This window comes from Stegostoma tigrinum, chromosome 18 (assembly GCF_030684315.1).
Source record: "Stegostoma tigrinum isolate sSteTig4 chromosome 18, sSteTig4.hap1, whole genome shotgun sequence".
NCBI lineage: Eukaryota > Metazoa > Chordata > Chondrichthyes > Orectolobiformes > Stegostomatidae > Stegostoma > Stegostoma tigrinum.
The window spans coordinates 2,004,531-2,028,460 of NC_081371.1; the positions used below are offsets into that span (position 1 = coordinate 2,004,531).

The 23,930-nt window shown below is 44.9% G+C and overlaps 1 protein-coding gene across 2 annotated transcripts in view; it reads right to left on the reverse strand.

The window, feature by feature from the left end:
• LOC125461118 (aldo-keto reductase family 1 member B1-like) overlaps positions 1–21,605 on the reverse strand; it is a 40,661-nt gene extending 19,056 nt beyond the window's left edge. The window contains exons 1-5 of one of the 2 annotated variants that reach the window (XM_048549525.2): positions 21,423–21,604; positions 11,097–11,264; positions 10,373–10,489; positions 378–455; positions 21–143 (exon numbers count right to left, since the gene is read on the reverse strand). In XM_048549525.2, coding sequence (XP_048405482.1) covers positions 21–143; positions 378–455; positions 10,373–10,489; positions 11,097–11,264; positions 21,423–21,482 — 546 coding nt within the window. In that variant the 5' untranslated portion in view covers positions 21,483–21,604. Of the gene's footprint in view, positions 1–20; positions 144–377; positions 456–10,372; positions 10,490–11,096; positions 11,265–21,422 lie in introns of both variants that reach the window. The other variant, XM_048549526.2, reaches the window with a different exon arrangement.
• Between the last annotated feature and the right edge of the window lie 2,325 nt (positions 21,606–23,930).

A 23,930-nucleotide genomic window follows, 5' to 3' on the forward strand; every position in this document is an offset into this window, starting at 1 on the left:
TTTAAAAATCTACTCATTACCTGGTTGACTGCAGGTTTGTATTTCAAACATGGTTTCTTCAAGATCCGGTTGATCTGATCTTCGTTGAAGTTGGACACTCCTATAGCTTTAACCAATTTTTCGTCAACTAAATTTTCCATTGCCTGTGAATGAAAATTATTTTGCTCTTAATTCATACTGTAATTGAAAAAACAACAATACCAGATTAAGACAAGGCATCTCCAGTACACAGTTACACTTAGTGCAGCTAAAGTCGCTAAATCAGCCTTGGAGTGGGGATAAAGATATTTAACATTAGTCAGTCATTCTTTCAGGTTAAAACAAATTTAGAAAATAATCACCCGAAACAAAACCATATGACCAAGTCAAATACTCACCTCCCAAGTGTCAAGAAAATCAGTGTCACTTGGTATTACCAACTCATTCTCATCCATGGGAAGGTTCTCATCACCAGCCTAGAAAAAAAAAATTTGAAAATGACATTTAAACATATGCTCCTGAAACCTAGAAAAAGAGAATAGAGGCTCAAAGAAGGAATAAAACTAAGCAAGACTGCTGTGAAATAATGGCAAAAGTTGGTGAATGAAAGAGAAGACATGTGTAGGCAAGCTTTCATCTGCTTAGCATATACCACAAACACCAGTCCAAGTGTTTTACTTCATGCAACATGGGTCTCAGTAACTTTCGATATATTAGCACACTGTGGCTATTTGAGGCACAGGTTTATCATGCCTCATCTGATCTTTTCCCATGGTAAAGCATTGTTTTATGGTACTCCACTGCTACCTATAACATTCATACAATTCGTCTTCCTCTGATTCAATCAATATGTCAACATTATCCCACTCCACATGGAGTAAAAAACATACATCACCCTCAATCTCATGCCCACCTCTGAGGGTAGCTGCATCACACTGCATCAGTATGCAAATACCAAGTGCCACCACTTGCTGAGATTCTACCTGTCTCTAAGGTTGCAAAGGATCAGTCAGGTCATGCTGCCGCATTTGCAATATTTCAAGTAATTGGAGTGTGCTGGACCATCAATCCTTCATGGAGAAATTTTGCAAAAGAACACCTCTGACCATGAGTTGATCAAGCAGTGTTCAGCACATAACATCCTGAATACTCTACAGGGATAAAGAGAGTAGATCCTGTTGGCTGGTTCCCGGAGTAGATCATCAGTGTCATTTTGGTAGAATTGCTCGTCAGCAGAACTTACCAACTAGCACTAAAACATAGCTTGCCTAGCAATAAAAACAGCACTTCTGGTCAAATCCTTGTGACCAAGATTGTTCTACCATACAATAATATTATGGTTGATCCGATTATAATCTCAAGTCTGCATTTCCAACTCCCCTAACAACTTTTCATCTTCATGCTTAAGAAGAATCAATCCAAATCTGCCTTAAAAACATTCAAGAACTCCACTTCTACCACCTTTTAGGAAAGGAGAGACCTAAAGGCTCATTATTCCCAGAAAAAAATATATCCTTACCATCACATTCCTAACTTGTGCTTTGTCAATGGTAGACAGGCCCGAAGTAGTCAGGAGGTGAATTACTTGCTGCAATATTCCTAGCCTCTGACCCGCTCTTGTGGTCACTATATATATGGTGAATCAAATTCAACTTCTGGTTAACAGCAACTCCCAGGATAGTGATGGCGGGAATTCAGTGACAGTAATGCAATTGAATGCCAAGGGACAATGGTTAGATTTTCTTTTGTTGGAGGTAGTCATTGCCTGGCATGTGTGTGGTATGGATGTTACTTGCCACTGGTCAATCCAAACCTGGATATCATCCAGGTCTTTTTCCATTTGAACATGGATTGCTTCAGCATCTGATGAGTCATGAATGGTGCTGAACATTGTGCAGTCATTGGCAAACATCCCCAGTTATGGCTTTATGACAGCGATAAGGTCATTGATGAAGTAGCTGAAGATAGTTGGGTCTAGGACACTAACCTGAGGAACTGATATCCTGGAGCTAAGGTGAGTGACCTCCAATGACCACAACTACCACCATTAGTGCCAAATTTGGCAAAACCAGCAAAGTTAACTGTTATCTAAAGAGTATTTCTAAACTATGATTGATGATAGTCTGAGATAACAAGGTGTAGAGGTGGATGAACACAGCAGGCCAAGCAACATCATATCAGCAGGAAAGCTTGACATTTTCAGGCCTAGACCCTTTTTCAGAAATGGGGGAGAGGAAGGGGGTTCTGAAATAAATAGGGAGACAGGGGGAGGCAAATAGAAGATGGATAGAGAAGATTGGTGGAGAGGAGACAGACCAGTCAAGGAGGCAGGAATGGAACTACTAAAAGTGAGGGTAGGTGGGGAGGAAGGGAGGAGATAGGTCAGTCCAGGGACAATGGACAGGTCAAGGCGGCGGGATGAGGTTAGTAGGTAGGAGTTGGGGATGGAACTTGAGGCGGGAGGAAGGGTTGGTTGGAGGAAGGACAGGTTATGGAGGTGGGGATGAGCTGGGCTGGTTTTGGAACACGCTATAGGGAGCGGAGATTTTGAAACTTGTGAAGACCACATTGATATCATTGGGCTGCAGGGTTCCCAAGCAGAACATGAGTTGCTATTCCTGCAATTTTCAGGTAGCATCGTTGTGGCACCGCAGGAGGCCCAGGGTGGACATGTCGTCTGTGGAGTGTGTGGGAGGAGTTGAAATGGTTCACGTCTGGGAGGTACAGTTGTTTAGTGCAAACTGAGCATAGGCGTTCTGCAAAGCAGCCTCCAAGCCTCTGCTAGGTTTCCCCAATGTAGAGGAGGCCACAACGGGAACAGCGGATGCAGTATACCACATTAGCACGTGTGCAGATGAACATCTACTTGATGGGGAAAGTCTTCTTGGAGCCTGGGATGGGGGTGAGGGGGGAGGTGTAGGGGCAGGTGTAGCACTTCCTGCAGGTGCAGGGAAAAGTGCTGGGTGTGGTGGCACTTGGGGGTTGGGGGTTGGTGGTGGTGGGGGGGGGGGGAAGAGAGTGCAGAGCGGACAAGGGAGTCACTGAGGGAGTGGATCCTCCGGAAGGCAGATAAGGGTGGGGAGGGAAAAAGGTCTTTGGTGGTGGGGTCGGACTGCATATGTCGTAAGTGTCGGAGGATGATGCATTGGATCCGGAGGTTGGTGGAGTGATACATGAGGATGAGGGGGATTCAGTTTTGGTTTTTATTGCTGGGAGTGGGTGAGAGGTTTGAGTTGTGGGAAATGCGGGAGACATGGTAGAGGGCATTCTCGACCACTTTTTGGGGGGGGGGGGGGGGTGCTTGCGGTCCTTGAAAAACAAGGACATCCGAGATGTACAGGAGTGGAATGCCTCATCCTGGGAGATGTGGCAGAGGCAAAGGAATTGGGAATAGGGGATGGCATTTTTGCAGGAAGCTGGGTGGGAGGAGGAGTCTGAGTAGTTGTGGGAATCAGTGAACTTGAAATGGATATTGGTTTTTAGGTGTTTGCTGGAAATGGAGACAGACAGATCCAGGAAGGAGAGACAGGTCTCGAGATGGTCCAGGTGAAGTGAAGGTTGGGGGTGGAAGGTATTGGTGAAGTGGATGAACTGTTTGAGCACCTCGTGGAAGCACAAGGCGGTGCCGATACAGTCAGTCATCGATGTAATGGAGGAAGAGGTGGGTTTAGGGTCAGTGTAGGAACGAAAGACAGATTGTTCCACATAACCTATAAAGAGGGAGGCATAGCTTGGGCCCATGCAGGTACCCAAGGCCACTCCATTTGTCTCTAGGAAATGGGAGAAATTGAAAGAGAAGTTGTTGAGGGTGTAGACGAGTTCAGGTAAGCGGATGAGGGTGTCAGTGGAGGGGGACTGGTCTTGCCTATCGATGCAGTTCCGCCCACCGCCGATGCAACTCTGCCCAACGCCAACATAGCCAGCAGTTCCAGAGCAGACAGCAACATCCAGCCCTGCGGAGTCTTGACCACCCCCCCCAGGCCTCCCCCTTAATGAGGACACACTGTCAGTCCTCAGTAAAGGGCTCAGCTTTGTCCCCCTCCACCCACACAATGAATACTGGTCACACTTGGGCATTGAGCAGTTTTTCCGCCGTCTCTGCCTCCACACTTACTTCTTTAACCGTGAGCTTAACCCTCCCTCTAGTGACCCCTTCACCCGCCTCCAACACACCCCCTCTTCAACACCACCGATGCCTCCTACCCTCCCTCGATCTCTTCATCTCCAACTGCCATTGTTACATCAATTGCATCAACCTCTCCACCTTTCTCACCCACTCCAAACTCTCCCCCACAGAATGTGCAGCCCTCCGTTCCCTCTGCTCCAATCCCAACCTCACCAAAACACCCGCAGACAAGGGAAGTGCAGTTTTAGTATGGTGCCCTGGCCTCTACATTGCCAAGGCCAGATGCCAAATCTCTGACACTACCCTTGATCACAACCTCACACCCAAACACCAAAGCATCATTTCCCAAAGCATCCACAACCTCATCACCTCAGGTGACCTCCCACCCATAGCCTCCAACCTCATCGTTCCCCAACCCCACACCACCTGCTTCCATCTCTTTCCCAAAATCCACAAACCTGACTGTCCTGGTCAATCCAATGTCTCCTCCTGCTCCAAACTTATCTCCACCTGTCTCGACTCTATTTTCTCCTCCTTGGTCCAGGAACTCCCTACCTACATCCGTGACACAACCCACACCCTCCAGCTCCTCCACAATTTCCAATTCCCTGGTCCCCAACACCTCATCTTTACCATGGACATCCAGGCACTGTACACCTGCATTCCCCATACCGATGGCCTAAAGGCCCTCCATTTCTTCCTGTCCCACAGGCCCGACCAGTCTCCCTTCACTGACACACTCATCCGCTTAGCTGAACTTGTCCTCACCTTCAACAACTTCTCTTTCAATTCGTCCCGGTTCCTACAGACTAAGGGGGTGGCCATGGGTACCCGTTTGGGCCCAAGCTATGCCTGCCTCTTCGTAGGTTATGTGGAATAATCCCTCTTCCGTACCTACGCTGGGCCTAAGCCTCACCGCTTCCTCCGTCACATTGATGGCTGTATTGGCACTGCCTCGTGCTCTCACAAGGTGCTCAAACAATTCATCCACTTCACCAATACCTTCCACCCCAACCTCAAGTTCACCTGGACCAGCTCTATACCTCTCTCTCCTTCCTGGACCTCTCTGTCTCCATCTCCGGCAACCACTTAGACACCGATATCCATTTCATGCCTACCGACTCCCACAGCTACCTAGAACACTCTTCCTCCTCCCAACCACCTTCCTGCAAAAATGCCATCCCCTATTCCCAATTCCTTTTCCTCCTCCACATCTGCTCCCAGGATGAGGCATTCCACTCCCGTACATCTCAGATGTCTTCGTTTTTCAAGGACCGCAAACTCGCCCCCGCAGTGGTTGAGAACGCGCTTGACAGTGTCTCCTGCATTTCCCTCAACTCATCCCTCACACCCACCTCCCCGCAATAAAAACCAAAACAGAATCCCCCGGTCCTCATGCATCACCCCACCAAACTCCGGATCCAACGCGTCATCCTCCAACGCTTATGCCATCTGCAATCAGAAGACCTTTTTCCCTCCCCACCCTTATCTGCCCTCTGAAGGGACCACTCTCTCAGTGACTCCTTTGTCCACTCTACACTCCCCTCCAGACCCACCAACACTAGCACTTTTCCTTGCAACCGTAAGAAGTGCTACACCTGCCCCTACACCTCCCCCCTCACCCTCATCCCAGGCCCCAAGAAGACTTTCCGCATCAAGCAGACGTTCTCCTGAGCATCTGCTATTGTGGTATACTGCATTTGCTGTTCCTGTTGTGGCCTCCTCTACATCAGGGAAACCAAGCAGAGGCTTGGGTACCGCTTTGCAGAACACCTATGCTTAGTTCCCACTAAACAACTGCACCTCCAAGACACAAACCATTTCAACTCCCCCTCCCATTCCACAGACGACATGTCCATCCTGGGCCTCCTGCAATGCCACAGCGATGTTACCCAAAGGTTGCAGGAACAGCAACTCATTCTGCTTAGGAACACTGCAGCCCAATGGTATCAATGTATCAAAAACTCAGCAGGTCTGGCAGCATCTGCAGAGGACAAGTAGAGTTAACATTTCAGGCTGAAATGGTAAAAGGGTTAATATCTGTTCTGCTCTCTGTAAATATGACATCTGTACAAAATTAGATGCTTCATGGGCGCCCCTGTCTCACAGAGAAATACAGTAAGCTAATCATACTCTGCTCTCTGTAAAGATTGAACTAAGGCTAAAAAAGATAAGGAACTGTCTAGTCCCACACACTTTTTGGGCAACTGACCTCTGTTTTACTGTTAGGTGATTAAGTTACGTACTATCACTGGTGCTAGACATGTAACTATGAGGGAGAGAAAACTGTATCTCGCATGCAAGTCTGACTATGCTAAAAAACCTATATAAAAAGGGAGGATGCGGTGGTGGGGGGGGGTGTCCCTTATAGACAGCATTGCTCGACACGGCTCCGCAAGCCCTGCAACGTTTGTTAAGTGATCCTACAAAATCTTGTACTTGCTTGAATAAACTGTGGCTGTTCACAAAAGTTGGCATATTGCACTTGTATCAAGTGTGTAGGAATCTCCTAAAAGGGAATCCAGCAAGGTGATGTAAGAGATAACATCAGTGATACAAATTCCTGAGGATCAGATAAATTAAAATGGTGAGGACAGTAGGGACTAAATATTTCAAATGTTGCTCATAGGATATGATCTGGAATGAGCTGCATGAAAAGGGGGCAAAGCAGATTGGGCAGTAATCTATTTTCCTCCATTGGAAATTAATGTCAAAAAAAAGGGAAACATTTGCAGGGCTACGGTATCAAGGAATCAAAGAGCAAGGTAGTAGGACATTGATTAGAATCACAGGATCATCACACAAGGATGGCATTCAGCCATATCTGCACCACTCCCTGGATGAGCACTGGCTCAGTGCCATTCTTCTAACTTTTCTCTATAACCCTGATAAGTGGGTTCAATAGAGAAAATTTATTAACTATCCATTTGCTTTATTCGGAGTTCTCACAACTCATTCTGACTTGGTGTTCGTAAGTATCTGGTAGCCATTACTCTCTGTTGCATTTGTCTGACAGCTTGCCTTGCTGCTCATTGGTGTCACACCCCAACACAGCAAGTTATTCCTGACTCTCTTCACGTATCATGGGTGTGGGCTGGCTTCTGTCCCTTCATAATATGTCACCAACCAGTGTTGGGTAACAAGATAAATAAACAATTGTAACAGTTATGGGTCTTCCAGAGTGCGGTGATTAAAACATGGTAGAATTTCATACCAGTTTGAGTGAGGGCAACTGGAGTCTCAAATCAGTGCTCTCATCTTAAACAAGGGCAAATACAGGGAAGAAAGAGCTATCTAAAGCAAACTGAGGGAAAAGGAAATCCAAATGTGAAAAAGTCAATGGATGTCCTAGGGCAGACATTTAAGCAGTTATTTCACCAAACCCTTACTCTGGTCAAAAAGGTCCGAGAATGATAAAGCACCCTTGGTTGATAAAGGTGATTAAGAAAACTAGGCAGTCAAAAACTAAAGCTGTAGATCAGAAGACTCGGAATTTTTTGTTAAGTAATACCAAACAGCCAGTGACTAAAAAGCTAATAAACAGCAAGGTGGGAATTTATAAAAGGAAGTACATTGACAAAAAATATAGACCAAACAGCTTCTGAGTTTATAAAAAGAAAATAGCTAAAGTAAGTCCTTAAGAGGAAGCAGCTATGGAATTAATACCAGGAATAGGGAAATAACAAATAACATAAACCAATGTTTTGCACTGGTCTTCTTGTTGCAGGGCACTATATCCCAGAGTTATCACATAAACAAAGTGTGAGTGTGCAGGTCAGTTGGGGTTGGGGGAAATCTTGTCACAGTCTCTATCCGAGAGACAATATATTTGACATCTTAATAGGACTAAAGGCAGTTATGATCCTTTTAGGACCCACCCAGCTTCGTTACTAGCAGTACTGCTCAGCCAATCTGAGTGCTGGATGTTGAGTTGCCCACCTACAGAACATTCTGCACTCATCTCCCTCAGGTGTTTCTTCCAAGCACTTTTCAACATAGAGGAGTACTGATCCCTGAAAGTATCAGCAGGGGTACTTGGTAATCAGCAAAGGACTTCCTTGTTTATGTCTGGCTAGATGCAATGGAGTCCATAGGCAACGTTGAGGAGTGCCAGGATGACTACCTCCCAACTGTATACTGCTTTGCCACCAACTCTGCTGGAACAGGGCATAATCAGGGTTAGTAATCTGGGTCACTGTATACAAAATATGATTCTGTCAATATGACTATGTCAAACTGTCACTTGACTGAACTATGAGACAGCTTTCCCAATTTGACACTTAGCCACAAAATTCTAATGAGGACAGGATTCAGTTTGCTAGATTGATGCTAGACTTTATTCATTTTGAGCCTTTTTAGCTGTTTGATATGACAGAGTGGCTTGCCAGGCCACTTCAGAGCACAATTAAGTGTCAACCAGATTGCTACGTAGGCTAAGTCAGGTAAAGGCAGCAGATTCACATTTGTAAAAAGAATGTTAGTGAACCAGACAGATTTTTACTATAATTCAGTGATTTCTCTAGATTTTTAAAATCCAGGTTTTTAAACTGAAACTACACCATCAGCCATGTTGACATTTGAACCAGAGTTCCCAGAGCATTATCTGGGTATCATAATTACCAGTCCAGCAACAATTTCCTTACAATATCACCTTTCCAATTGTGATCTTTTCTCCACTGGTGTTGCACGTAAATGCTGCAACGTAAAATCTTGTTCCGCTGCTTGACACATCACAATTTGTTTGATTGTACATACTATGCATTCTGGTAGACTGTCACTTAAATGTGGAGATAATGTTATATGTTTCCTCTCAAACTAGTACATGTCCTGAAACAGTCTGCCATTGAAATGTGATAACAAGGTGTAGAGCTGGATGAATACAGCAGGCCAAGCAGCATCAGAGGAGCAGGAAGACTGATGTTTCGGGCCTAGAAGGGTCTAGGCCTAAAATGTCAGCCTTCCTGCTCCGCTGATGCTGCTTGGCCTGCTGTGTTCATCCAGCTCTATAGCTTGTAATCTCAGATTCTCCAGCATCTGCAGTTCCTACTATCTCCGCCATCGAACTGTGATCTGTTGTCAGACTGTACGTGTTCCAAGATAGAGGATAAACTGAAAACACCACTCATTGTATCAGTGATAGTTGCATTTTTGTTTCCAATTCAAGATAACAGAAAATTTAGAAAAGTGATCCATCACAAGATGTAATCTTCCTCTTGGACTGTAAATATATCTACTACTACTTTGCTCCAAGAAGGGATGCAATATTCTGTGGATGTAGAAGCTCTCTACACTGCTGTGGCTGATGCATTTGTCAAGCCTCAGAAGCATTCACAGATATTGAATATCCTCATTCATCCCTGGCAGAATACAGATGCATGTACTAGCCATTTTCTGTATTCAGTACCGATGTGCACATATGATATCTTGGCATAATGCTACTTGTATTAGGACTGGTTTGCCTTTGAAATTGATTTGTCACGATGCACCGAAGTTCAGCTTTGTATTACCAAAAATGAACAAATCTACTTAGGTACTTCTTTAAGATTATTAAGCCACACTATTTATTTTGCAGTTCTTATGATTGACTTCAATTAGCAGTTGCTCACACTGGTTCTTACCAAATATAACTTGGGAGAAGGTCTCCAATTTCATAATCAATGTATAGATCAAGAGGAAGTTGGGTAAAACGCTCAGGGCTTCAATTGTAAATCACCCTGATGCCTGACTTAGTAACAGAACAAGAACCTGATGCATCCACAGTCAAGAGATAAAGAAAATTATACCTATGAAAGTAGCTGGATTTGAAGAGAATTAAAAACTTTATATTCAGGACGTAGCTTACTTTTGCATGGTCCTGACTAAGATAAATAGCTTTTAAGGTATGGAAACAGAAGAGAACTCTTGCAGACAGCAAGCAGAAAAACTCAGTGCATGGTATATATAGTTAGCAACCATACCATCAAGCTAGCAGTGCTTGTTAAGTTTAAGTCATTTATATACGATGACGTTGAATTTTGCTTAAAAAAATCCTATAGCATAATTCTAATGGTTGAATTGAGATATTGGGCTCTCTCCTGGCATGAGATAATAAATAACTGGAGTCTCTCCTGGCTGAAATGGAACTGTTCCCACATCCCAAGCCTTTAAAATCAAATCAATTTTATATGCAACCCAATGAATACATCTGAGACAATAAGAACTTTACTTGGGTGGTAACATCTAAATTAAGAGTAAAATGTGCCAAAATATCCTAGTTGAAACCTTTACCTGGAATCCCATGGGCCAGTGAATAAGGTAGAGGTCCAAATATTCCAGATTCAAGTCAGACAGAGTTTTACAACAGGCCTCCTTGACCTTATCTTTTGCATGAAAGGTGCACCAGAGCTAATAGGACAACAGAAAGTAGCATTAGCACAAAGTCCTGATTGATGCATCAAAAACAATCCGCTCTTAACATTCTCCCAAAAGGTGGCATACTCTCAGCCAACTCATTTTGTTCCCTAAAATGTGGAATTCCTCAATAAGATATTAATATTTTGGAGAAAGGCTTTTGGGTTAATGGTGGAAAATGAAATAATATTTTCTCAAAATAAATATTTATTTTTGAATCCTTTTGGGTGTCACTAACAAATTCAACATTTACTTTCCATCCTCAAAGCCTTTGGGTAGTAAGTGTGGTGTAGGTACATTCAGAGTGCTAACAGGATCAGGTTCCAGCATTTTGACCCAGAGACGGTGAAGGATTGACTACATGGTTGTGTTAAGGTGGTATGTGGTTTAGAGGGTAATTTGCAGGTTGTAATGGTCCCATACATCATCTATCCTAGTCTTTCTATCCAGTGGAGGTCAGTCTCAGGTTTGGAAGATGCTGTTGGAGGAGTGTTGGAGAGTGGCTGCAAAGCAAACTTGATTAAAGTATGTGCCGCTGTCATTGTGGTGGAAGGAATAAACGATTAAGTTTGTTAATAACTTTCAAAACTGTCCATTTTACCTTACTGACAATGAAGAGATCTTCACGCTTTACTACTCCTTCCTTAATTTTCTGATGTATGCCTTCACCCACTTCCTTCTCATTCTGATAAATGTATGCTCCATCAATGTGACGATATCCTGTAGAAATGGCCTCCTTCACTGCTTCAGCCACTTGACCTTTTGGGGACTGAATAAAGTATTCATCAGAATCAAAATCAAAATAAAAGCAAAGACTGTCTGGAACACAGGTGAATGATGCAACTAATCTTTCCCATCACTCTACAACTGTCTCTCTTTCTCAAGATAATGCCCATTCACACCCAGCATGATTTGCCAGTCTCTGCAACCATGCAATCTTTGTTGTACATACATTGCTAACAGATTTCATCTGTGACTCAAAACCTTCACACGCATTACCTCCTTCTCTCAGCCCCACTTTTAATTTGTCCATCTCCTCTGGCACAAATACCATTCTCCCAGGCCAAAAACATTCAAAACTCCACCTGAAAACATCAATAATTTCTTACACACTCCCATCTATCTGGCCAGTGGTCTCACAATGAACACATTCCTCTCCACATCCCTGCACCATCTCCGTCTATGTCGATTCTAGCCTATGAATGCATGCACTATTTTGAACACACAATTCCCAACTACTGCACATTAACCTTTCCCTACCACAAGCAACAGTGCTGTGATGGCTGAATTAGTAATCCACACAGTGTCAGGCTAACATTTGTGAACCCAGGTTTTAAAACCACCATGACAGATGGTAAAATTTGAAATCATTTAATACATTTGGAATTGAAAAGTTGGCCTCATAACATCCATGTAACCACTGTCAATTGTAGTAAAATCTCATCTGGTTTACTAACATCCTTTAAAGGGAGGAAATCAGCCATCCTCACCTGGTCTGGCCTACATGTGACACCAGACACACAGCAATATGTCAGAGTCATACACCACTGAAGAGGCCCTCTGATCCACCACGTCTGTGCAGATATATCTACTCTAGACCCACAGTCACTCATTGGCCGATAGCCATAAAATGTTATGACATTGACAGCTTACTCAATTATTCTTTTAAAAAAAAAGGTTGTTAGGTTTCCTGCCTCTACTACCTTCCAGGCAGTACATTCCAGATTACCACCACCAACCGAGTGAAATAATTTTTCTTCAAACCTGCTCTAAACCTCTCACCCTTCCCCTTGAAATTATGCCCCCTTGTTAATGACCCTTCAACCAAGGATAAGCTTCCTATCCACTGCCATGCCCCTCAATCTTATATACCTCAAATCAGGTATCCCCTCAGCCTTCTCTGCTGTAAAACAAAAGACATCCAGAACTTATCCAGCTTCTCTTCAGAAATGCAGCATCCTGGTGAATCTCCTCTACATCCTCTCCAGTGCAATCACATCCTTCCTGAGGTGAGGTGGCCAGCACTGTGCTCAGTACTCCAGCTGAGGCCTAACTGAAGTCCTATTCAGCTCAAACATATCCTCCTTGCTTTTATAATCCATGCCACAATTGATTAACTTCAATCAACTGCACATCTGATCACAACCTCAAAAAAATTATACCAGATTTGCTGGACATGACCTCCCTCCGACAAAACCATACTTACAGTCTCTGATCAAACGCTGCCTCTTCAGTGGAGATTAATTATCTCCTTCAGAATTTTCTCTAATACCAATGAGACTCACTGGTATGTAATTCCCTAGTTTACTCTCCCAGCCTTCTTGAAATGTGGAACCGCATTAGCTGTCCTCTAATCCTCTGGGACCTCCCCTGTGGCCACAGGGGAATTTCAAATTACAAGGTCAGAGGTTCTGTAATTTCCTCATATCCCACAACTTCCTGGTTGACTATTAACAGCCTAATGAAATGACAAAAGAAGCAATTTGGTTCCGGTCAATTAGGGAAGGCCAATAAATGCTAGCCTGGCCGGTAACGTCCAGATCCCACGATTAAAAAAAGTCCACATTTGAACACATCTTTCTGAAAGTGTGTTTTCTCTCACTTCCTAATACTCAAAAATCTCTCAGGAAGTTTAAGTAAATGTCAACATTTGAGCGTACGTTTAGATCTGCCCAGCTGAAACAGATTACAACTGGGGTTTGCTGAAAATTATTCTTGGCTCTTTGCTTAATAACAGACCTCTAATACCAATTTCTTATAATTTACATGTTACCTTCAACTTTCTCCCACCTACGTGTGGGCTGCATATCTAACATTGGGAAGCAGAAAATTGACTTTTTAAATCCAACTAATCCAAAAAGGGGGAAATGAAAGCAGAAAATGCTGATAATATTCAGGTCAGACAAGTCCTGTGGACAGAGGAACATAACCTGATAATCCTTTTACCACCTCCTAAAAGATGCTTCTTGACCTGCTGAGTATTTCCAGCATTGTTGAATTACATCTCATTTTTCTAGCATCTGCACTACTTTGTAATTGTATCAGAATGTCAATTTTGGCCATCTAAAGCTTCTGCTCCCTAGTTACACCATCCCTGGCTGCCTCATTTTGATGCACTAAATCTGAAATCCCATCTTTATGGAGATGGCAGCTCTAGTAGCCATTATTATTTTTAATCTCTTTCATTGAAATGGTGAGGCATTGTCAACTTTTTAGAACAATTTTTGTTTTAATTCAATTGTGGGACAGCGGCACTGCTGACTGGGCCAGCATTTGTTATCCTTGAGAAGGTGATGGTGAGCTGTCTTCTTGAACAGCTGCAGTCTATGTGCTTTTGAAACTGTATAACGATTGATGCAACTGAGTGGCTTGCTAGGCCATTTCAGAAGGCAGTTAAAAGTTAACAACACTGCTATATGTCTGCAACCACACTCAGGCCAGGGCAGGTAAAGACTGCAGATTTCCTTCCATGAGGGATGTTAGTGAATCATTTGGCCTTTCCAACAACCAGTGGTTTCCTGGTCATCATTAACTCAAATCCAGATATTCATCAAATTGAAATTCCATCAACTGCCATGTCAGAACTCAAACTTACATTATTTGCATTTCTGGATTACTGGTCTCCAACAATATTTTTTAAATTCATTCTTGGGATGTGGGTATCACTATCTGGCTAGCACTTTTTGCCCACTCCTAGTTCCCTTGAGGAGGTGGTGGTGATAGTGAATTGCCTTCTAGAGCTGTTGCAGTCCATCAGTTGTGGGGTGACCCACAATGCCATGAGGGAGAGAATTCCAGAAGTTTGACTTGATGACAGTGAAGAAATGGCAACTTATTTCCAAGGTGGATGGTGAGTGGCTTGGAGGGGAACTTGCAAGTGGTGATGTCCACAGATATCTGGTGCCCCTGCACATCTGGTTGGAAGTAGTTGTGAGTTTAGAAGTTGCTGTGTCAGAATCTTCAGTGAACTCCTGCAGTGCATCTTGTAGATAGCGTACACTGCTGCTACTGAGCATTGGTAGTGAAGGAAGTGTATGTGCCAAGGGATTGGGTGCCAGGTTTCTTGCATGTTGTTGCAGCTGAACCCATCGAGGCAAGTGGGGAATTCCATCACCCTCCTGACTTATGCCTTGTAAAATGACAGGCAAGTTTTGAACAGTCAGGTGGTGAGTCATTTGCCACAGTACTCCTAGCCTCCAACCTGCTCTTATAGCCACTGTGTTTAAGTGGCAAGTCCAGTTGAGTTTCTGGTCAATGGTAATTCCAAGGATATCGATAGTGGGGATATTCAATGATGCTAACACCACTGATTGTCAAGAGGCAATTGTTAAATTGTCTGTTATTACCTGGCATTTTTGTGTCACGTGAATGTCACTTGCCACTTTTCAGCTCAACTCTGGATATTGTCCAGATCTTGTTGCATTTGAACACAGAATGCTTCAGTACATGAGGAGCTGCAATTGGTGAACATTGTTTTTTCAGAGGCGAACATCCCTACTTCTGACCTGATTAATGGAGTGAAGGGCACTGATGACACAGCTGAAGATAGTTGGGCCTGGAACACTACCCTAAGGAACTCATGCAGAGATGAGCTGAGATGACTGGCCTCCAAAAAAAAACCACAACCATCTTCGTATGTCAGGTATGACTCTAACTAGTATAGGGTTTGTCCCTGATATCACTGATTCCAGTTTTGTTAGGGCTCCTTGATGCTAGGCTCAATCAAATGCAGTCAGTATCATCAGGAATTCAGCTGTTTTGTCCACGTTTGAACTCAAGCTGTAAGGAGGTCAGGAGCGGAATGGGTTTCACTGAGCAGGTTAACACTGAACAGGTGCTACTTGACAGCACTGTTGATGACACCTTCCATCACTTTACTGATAGATTAGACTAATGGGGTAGTAATTGGGTAGTTTGCAATTGTTCTGCTTTTTATGTACAGGACATACCTGGACAGACTTCAGCATTAGGCCATTGCTTCCCATGTTAACATTACAAATATCTTCCTAGAGGAATAGTCAGATCTGTCTATCCAGAAACTACAAAATAAGTCACTTGACTTCCCTGGGGTCTCTTTCTTTAAAAGTTACAATACTAATACTCTTTCTTTTGGCAAGGTGGAACGTAACTGATTAACTAAGTAAAGGAGAAACTCCTGACTCCCTTGTAAGTCAAAAATCTAGAAGTTATTGGGATAAGCAGGAGTGTGAAATTCTTAGCACAATCAAATCAGCTATGATCTTACCAAAGTGGATAAACATATGGATGATAATGGAATAGTGTAGGTTAGATGGGCTTCAGATTGGTTTCACAGGTCGGCGCAACATCAAGGGCCGTAGGGCCTGTACTAGGCTATGTTCTACGAATGCATAGCAGGTCCAATTGGCCAATTCCCAAGTCATAATACGTAGGATTAAAATCTTAATACTTGGCTGAACTTAAAGTCCAGCTTCAGATTTGACAGCCCTACTATTCTCAACACTAACATCCTAATAATATCATGACTAACCCACCCAGTTGAGTAAAATCCCCATTATTGGACTTGCTGCAAATTAACTAACCATGTAACTTCCAGCCCAAGCGCCACTTGACAAAACAACAACATAGCCACAAACCTCACCGCCACTGAAAACTACAATAATATAGTCTCATTCCGTTTTAATTGTTCAGAGATTTTAAAAGCATTCAACATTTTTCTATATTTTCTGTAATTCTTTGCTAGTGGTCAAATGTTTATTTTTCCTTTCTACATATAATTTGATTCAAGATTAACCCATTCTAATTTATACTTTTTATCAGTTCTTGCACTGTCAATTTCACAATCCTTTTTATGATCAGAGGTACATGGATCCAATATTCAGATGCCATCCTCACTATGTTATCAATTTGCTCATTCAACAGCTGGCTACACAAAAATTACACAGAAACAAACTACATAAAAGCAAGATAATAAAATGTGAGGCTGGATGAACACAGCAGGCCAAGCAGCATCTCAAAAGCAAAACTGCCTAATGAAAGGTAAGCTATCAATACAATATGTAACATTCAGGCACAAGAGTTTTACCTGGTGTCTCGACTTGGCATTGAATCAGCATTGTCTTTTGCAATGTCTACCAGCCATATCTTCATGTCTGGTCTGTAAAACCTTCTCACTGTCAGTCAGCTAGAGGAAGGCTCACCAGACTCTAAACGTTAACTGATTTTTTTCCTCCACAGATGTTGCCAGACCTGCTGAGCTTTTCCAGCAACTTCTGTTTTTAAATCACTAATCACTAATCACTAATCACCCAAAATATCATCTCGTTTTTCATTTGTTTAAATTTGCCCAAATAATGTTGATTACTAAAATAAAAACAGGATGCCATATGACAATGTTTCAGAACTGAAAGGAGGTTGGAAAATGATATAACAAAGTGTGAAGCTGGATGAACACACAGGCCAAGCAGCATCTCAGGAGCACAAAAGCTGACATTTCGGGCCTAGACCCGTCATCAGAGAGGGGTTGGAAAATGATGTTTTTATCAAATTGTCAGAGAGGGCGTATCGAACATAGAGAATCAGAATTTTATAGTACAGGAAGAGGCTATTCAATCCAGCATGTCTGTGCCAGCTCTTGGAAGAGCTGCCCGGTTAGTTCCATTCTCCAGCCCTCTAAATCCACCACTTCCAAATATATATTCAACTCTCTTTTGAGGCCTTATACAGAATTCACCTCCAACTCTCTCCCAGGCAGCACATTTGAAATCCTAACAATTCCAAGTAATGCAATTTCTCATCTAACTCTGAGCTCTCCTGCTGAATCTTGAAATGATGACTCCGAGTCAGTGACATACCAATCAGTGGACATCAAATAATCTTCTTTACCCTATTTTAACCTTCTCTGTTCCGAGGAGGATGGGGAGCATGCCAAAGCAAAAGCCAAAGGGAGTGCTAATGGTCATGAAGGGGAAGATTAATATGTGAAATAGGCATCAATGACAGGTGTGAGGAGAAAATGGCTCAGCTCTACTGAGAGGGAAGCCAAGAAGACACAAGTAAAACAAGATGGCTGCAATCAAAATTAAGGACAGCGTTCATGCTTTGAAGTTACTAAATTCAATTCAAGATAACAAAGTGTGAAGCTGAATGAACACAGCAAGCCAAGCAGCATCTCAGGAGCACAAAAGCTGACGTTTCGGGCCTAGACCCTTCATCAGAAAGGGGAATGGGGAAAGGGTTCTGTAATAAATAGGGAGAGAGGGGGAGGCAGACCGAAGATGGACAGAGGAGAAGATTGGTGAAGAAGAGAGTATAGGTGGGCAGGTAGGAAGGAGAGAGGTCAGTCCGGGGAGGACGGGCAGGTCAAGGGGGCAGGATAAGGTTAGTAGGCGGGAAATGGAGGTGCGGCTTGAGGTGGGATAGGGATAGGAGAGAGGAAGAACAGGTTTATGGAGGCGGGCCGAACTGGGCTGGTTTTGGGATGCAGTGGGGGGAGGGGAGATCTTGAAGCTTGTGAAATCCACATTGATACCATTGGGCTGCAGGGTTCCCAAGCGGAATAGGAGTTGCTGTTTATGAAACCTTCCGGTGGCATCATTGTGGCACTACAGGAGGCCCAGGATGGACATGTCGTCTGAGGAATGGGAGGGGGAGTTAAAATGGTTCGAGACTGGGAGGTGCAGTTGTTTATTGCAAACTGAGTGGCGGTGTTCTGCAAAGTGGTCCCCAATGGTTTCCCCAACGTAGAGGGAGCCACAACAGGTACAGTGGATGCAGTATACCACATTGGCAGATGTGCAGGTGAACATCTTCTTGATATGGAAAGTCATCTTGGGGCCTGGGATGGGGGTGAGGGAGGAGGTGTGGGGGAACAGTGCAGCACTTCCTGCAGTTGCAGGGGGAACGTGCCAGGTGTGGTTGGGTTGGAGGGGAGTGTGGAGCGGACAAGGGAGTCCCAGAGACAGTGGTCTCTCCGGAAGGCAGACAAGGGTGGGGATGGAACAGTCCCTCTTCTGCACCTACACTGGCCCTAAACCCCACCTCTTCCTCCGTCACATTGATGACTGTATCGGCACTGCCTCTTGCTCCCAAGAGGAGCTCGAACAGTTCATCCACTTCAACACCTTCCACCCCAACCTCAGTTCACCTGGGCCATCTCCAACACATCCCTCATCTTCCTGGACCTCTCTGTCTCCATCTCAGGCAATCACCGAGAAACTGGTGTCCATTTCAAGCCCACCGATTCCCACAGCTACCTGGAATACACTTCCTCCCACCCACCCTCCTGCAAAAATTCCATCCCCTATTCCCAATTCTTTCGCCTCTGCCGCATCTGATCCCAGGATGAGGCATTCCACTCCTGCACATCCCAGATGTCTGCATTCTTCAAAGACCGCAACTTCCCTCTCACAGTGGTCGAGAACACCCTCGACCATGTCTCCCACATTTCCTGCAACACATCCCTCACACCCCGCACCTGCAACACCCGCCCAAAGAGAATTCCCCTAGTCCTCATATAGCACCCCACCAACCTCTGGACACAACGCATCATCCTCTGACACTTCCGCCATCTACAATCCGACCCCACCATCCGAGGCATTTTTCCATCCCCACCCTTGTCTGTCTTCCGAAGAGACCACTCTCTCAGCAACTCTCTTGTCCGCTCCACACTCCCCTCCAACCCCACCACACCCAGCACCTTCCCCTGCAACCACAGGAAGTGCTAAACCTGCCCCACACCTCCTCCATCACCCCCATCCCAAGCCCCAAGATGACTTTCCATATCAAGCAGATGTTCACCTGTAGTATACTGCATCCACTGTACCCATTTTGGCTTTCTCTACATTGAGGAAACCAAGCAGAGGCTTGGGGACCGCTTTGCAGAACACCTCCACTCTGTTCGCAATAAACAACTGCACCTCCCAGTCACGATCCATTTTAACTCCCCCTCCCATTCCTTAGACGACATGTCCATCCTGGGCCTCCTGCAGTGCCACAATGCCGCCATCCGAAGGTTGCAGGAACAGCAACTCATATTCCGTTTGGGAACCCTGCAGCCCAATGGTATCAATGCGGACTTCACAAGCTTCAAAAATCTCCCCTCCCCCCACTGCATCCCAAAACCAGCCCAGCTCGTCTCCGCCTCCCTAACCTGTTCTTCCTCTCACCTATCCCCTCCTCCCACCTCAAGCCACACCTCCATTTCCTACCTACTAACCTCATCTTGACCTGGCTGTCCTCCCCGGATTGACCTATCCCCTCCCTACGTGCCCATCTATACTCTCCTCTCCACCTATCTTCTCCACTATCCATCTTCAGTCCTCCTCCCCCCTCTCCCTATTTATGTCAGGATCCTCTCCGATGAAGGGTCTAGGCCCAAAATGTCAGCTTTTGTGCTCCTATGATGCTGCTTGGCCTGCTGTGTTCATCCAGCTTCACACTTTGTTGTCTTGGATTCTCCAGCATCTGCAGTTCCCATCATCTCTAAATTCAACTCAAGTCCAGAAGTTGTAGAATGCCCAAAAAGAAAATTAGTTGCTGTTGTTCCAGCTTGCATTGTGTTTGACTGGAACACTGCTGCAGGTCTAGGATGGAAATGTTAGCATGGAAGCAAAATGGCAAGCAACCAAAAAGTCAGGGTCATTATTTATGAAAAGAGCAAAGGTGCTCTGCAAAGCAGTCACCTACTCCACATGTGGTCTCACAAATCTAAAAGGAGATTCTACTGTGAGCAGCAAACACAGGAGATTAGATGAAAGACATTTAAAAGGTACACTGGAAAGTGCATTGAATAGTGGCGAGATAAAGTGCATCTTCAATTACAAACACATACTCAACCGTGGCACGTTTGTAAGAGACCGAGGCAAGGGCAGGAGTTTAAAGACTGAAGAGGGAGTGAACCACATGTCGCAGACAGATGAGTCTCTGTGGAATGCTGTCAGGGCAGGGAAGGTGTGGTATGGTGGTGGCATCCTGTTGGAGGTGGTAGAAATAGCAGATGATGATCCTTTGGATACTGGCAAGGTAGAAAAGTGAAGGCCATCATTGTCCTGGTAGGGAGGAGAAATGCTTCAGGCATAGTTGAGATTAGAACCGGATCCTCAATTGGATCTCAGGATGCAGTGTCCTAGGAGAACTTCCTGTTTCAGAAATCCCACTAACCTTCCTGGGTGGATTGGACTATGCTCAATCCTGATAGACTTGTGCTCAAAGTTGCTATATACAACACAGAAAGAAGGCAAGAGTGTGTGGGCAGCCCTACCTGACTCCAGATCTGATTGGGACACTTTCTGATTCTCACCTGTTGATTGAGACTCTGTCAAAAATGTTGGTGCAGACCAGTCAAAACCAATTGCTGGCTCTATCCACAAATGCCCATTTTGGACAGCACATCCAACATGTACGTGTGCAATATCCTGTCAAAGGCCTTCTCTTGGTCCAGGCTGATGAGGCAGGCATCCACCTCTCCATTCTGTACATAGGCAATCATCTCCCTGAGGAGTGCAAGGCTCTCTGATGTTGTTCTGTCCAGTACAGCACAGGTTTGGGTCAGGGTGAATCACCAATCCCAGAGTAGACCTGGCAATGACCTTTGACAGGATTTTGTCATCTGCCTTCAGCAGTGATATTGTTACTGGCTATCACCCTATCCACACTCCTCACGACCTTATAAAACGTCTATAGGTCACCCCTCAGCCTCCGACGTTCGAGGGAAATTAGGCCTCATTTGAGGACATATAATAAAAAAGAGCTAATTTAATCATCTCCAAGTTTTGAAGAACATGAATCCATTTCGGTAGGAAGCTTCAAACAAAATCACATCATACACAATTCTATATTTAAGAGAATAATAACAAGTACACGCGGTAAGATTTATATTTCACAATGTTACGCACCCACTCACTCACTCACACAAGCTTGATATTGACCCTTGCATTCCTTCTCTCACCTGCCAAGTGCCCAGGCCAATCATAGGGATACAGACTTCGCTATTCAGGCGGAGCGACATTGCCCTTCAAGGAGTGGAGGACAAAAACTGACTGGAACTCTCCAGAACACGCTGCACGCGCACCGACCGTTGCTGTTTACACTCTGCTCAAACGCTCGCGGCACTTGGCGGGGAATGAGGCCAGGCGCCGCGTCTGATTGGTCAAGATCCGTTGTCAATCACAACCCTGCGCTGAGCCATGTCCTTTCCACCTATCGAGGGTCTTCACCTAGAATGGTTGGGGCTAGGCTCAGGGTTAGAGGGGGCCTTCGGAACGTATCCTGAGCTGTGGGAGAAGGGGTCTTCCCTCTGAGCCGTTGGGGGGGGGGGGGGGGTGCTGTTCTTCACTCTGAGCTGAAGGAAAGGGGGTATTCACTCTGAGCTGTGGGAGAAGTCGGGTCTTTACTCTGAACTATGGAGAATCTTCATTCTGAGGTGTGGAAGCGGGAGGTCTACCCTCTGAGCTGTGGGAGAGAGGGTCTTCCCTCTGAGCTGTGAAGGGCGTGTATTCACTCTCAGCTGTGGGAGGGGTTCTTCACTATGGCTGCCCACACAATCCTGCCTTCTTTCTGTGTTGTATATAGCAACTTTGAGCACAAGTCTAACAGGATTGAGCACAGTCCAATCCACCCAGGAACGTTAGAGGGATTTCCGAAACAGGAAGCTCTCCAAGGACACTGCGTCCTGAGATCCAATTGAGGATCCAGTTTTAATCTCAACTGTGCGATAGGGTGGTCTTGACTCTCAGCTATGTGGGGTTTTGACTCTGAGCTATGGGTGTTCTTCACTGAGCAGTGGGAGAGGGTGGTCTTCAATCTGAGCAGTGGGAGAGGGGGCTTTTAACTCTGAGCCAAGGGGGGTTCTTTACTGTGAGCTGTGGGAGATAGGGTCATCACTCTGAGCTGTAGGAGAGGGTGTCTTCACTCTCAGCTATGGGGGGGTCTTCACTCTGAGTTGTGGGAGAAAGGGTCTTCACTGTGAGCTATAGGTGTTCTTCACCCTGAGCTGTGGGAAAGGGGTGTCTTCACTCTGACTTATGGGGGGGGTCTTCAATCTGAGCTGAGAGAGACTGGGTCTTCACTCTGAGCTATGGGAGAGAGGGTCTTCACTGTGAGCTGTGGTGTTCTTCACTCCGAACTGTGGGAGAGGGTGTCTTCACTGTAAACTTTGGGTGTTCTTCACTCTGAGCTGTAAGAGAGGGTGTCTTCACTCTCAGCTATTGGGGGGGGGGGGTTCACTCTGACCTGTGGGAGAGGTAGTCTTCACCCTGAGCTGTGGGGTGTACTCACTCTTAGCTATGGGGGTCTTCAGTCTGAACTGTGGGAGAGGGTGCCTTCACTGTGAGCTATGGGGGCTCTACACTCGAGATTAGGGATTTCTGTGTCTTCACCCAGGACTGTGGTGGGGGAAATTGTCTTCATACTGTTGAGTGTCAGTGTTTCCTCTTTCTGATGTGTGGTTGGCTATTCGTGCACCTGGTTTGAAACATTCAGTAAGCCAGGCAATGTTAGTCAGGAAATAAACAGTGCTGCCGTTCCTATTGATGAACTTTCTCAGAATTTAATTGTCCCAGAATCCCTACAGTGCCGAAAGAGTCCATTTGGTACATCTCCACATCTCCTTCCTATAAACCTGCATGGAGTTTTTAACTATGGCTAGTCCATCACATTGCACATCCCTGAACACAACAGGGCAAGTTTTAGCATGTCCAATCCACGTAACCTGCACATCATTGGACTGTAGAAGGAAACTGGAGCATCTGTTGGAAGTCCACACAAAAATGGGGACAACATGCAAACTCCATACAGAAGGTCGCCCAACAATTCCAGGTGCTTGGTGCTGTTGAAAATCTCGACCCCCGGTGGGCCCTCTGGGTTCTGCAATTGGCCAATGAACACTCGCAATTGGTCTGGCTGTTTAAAGCTTAACGCTTTATTTCTTAATATGGCCGGGTACAGAGCATCTGGAAACACAGAAGTTGAGCACTTCTGTATTATTTGGAGGAGCTGCCCACCACAGGTTAATACAAAGACATTTTTATACTTAAAGCAGACTACAAGGTGTGATCGTCCAGTATATTCAAACAATTACCAATCACTATGTAATATTGCTTCATTGGCAGTTACTAGGTCCAATGATGTTAACTGGTAAACAACTTATGTCACAGCGCTTAGGTCACTTTTATCCTGCTACAGAGAGCTGCTGCACCTGCACTTGAAGGTGAGTTAAAGCGGTTAGTACTTCTCTATCTTATCAAGTCACTGCCGTATTCTAAAAGGCACATTGTCTGCTAATCTTTCTTTGCAACAGTCCGAGGGTTAGTTATTTATATAGCTCTAGCAGAATTAATAAACAGTTTGCAGCCTAGAAGCCATTTTGTTGTGCTAACTTGCATCAAGAAGCCATCTTGCGCCTGTATCCAAGTTTCAGACTCACTGTGAGACAGCAAATCTAACTACTATGCCACAT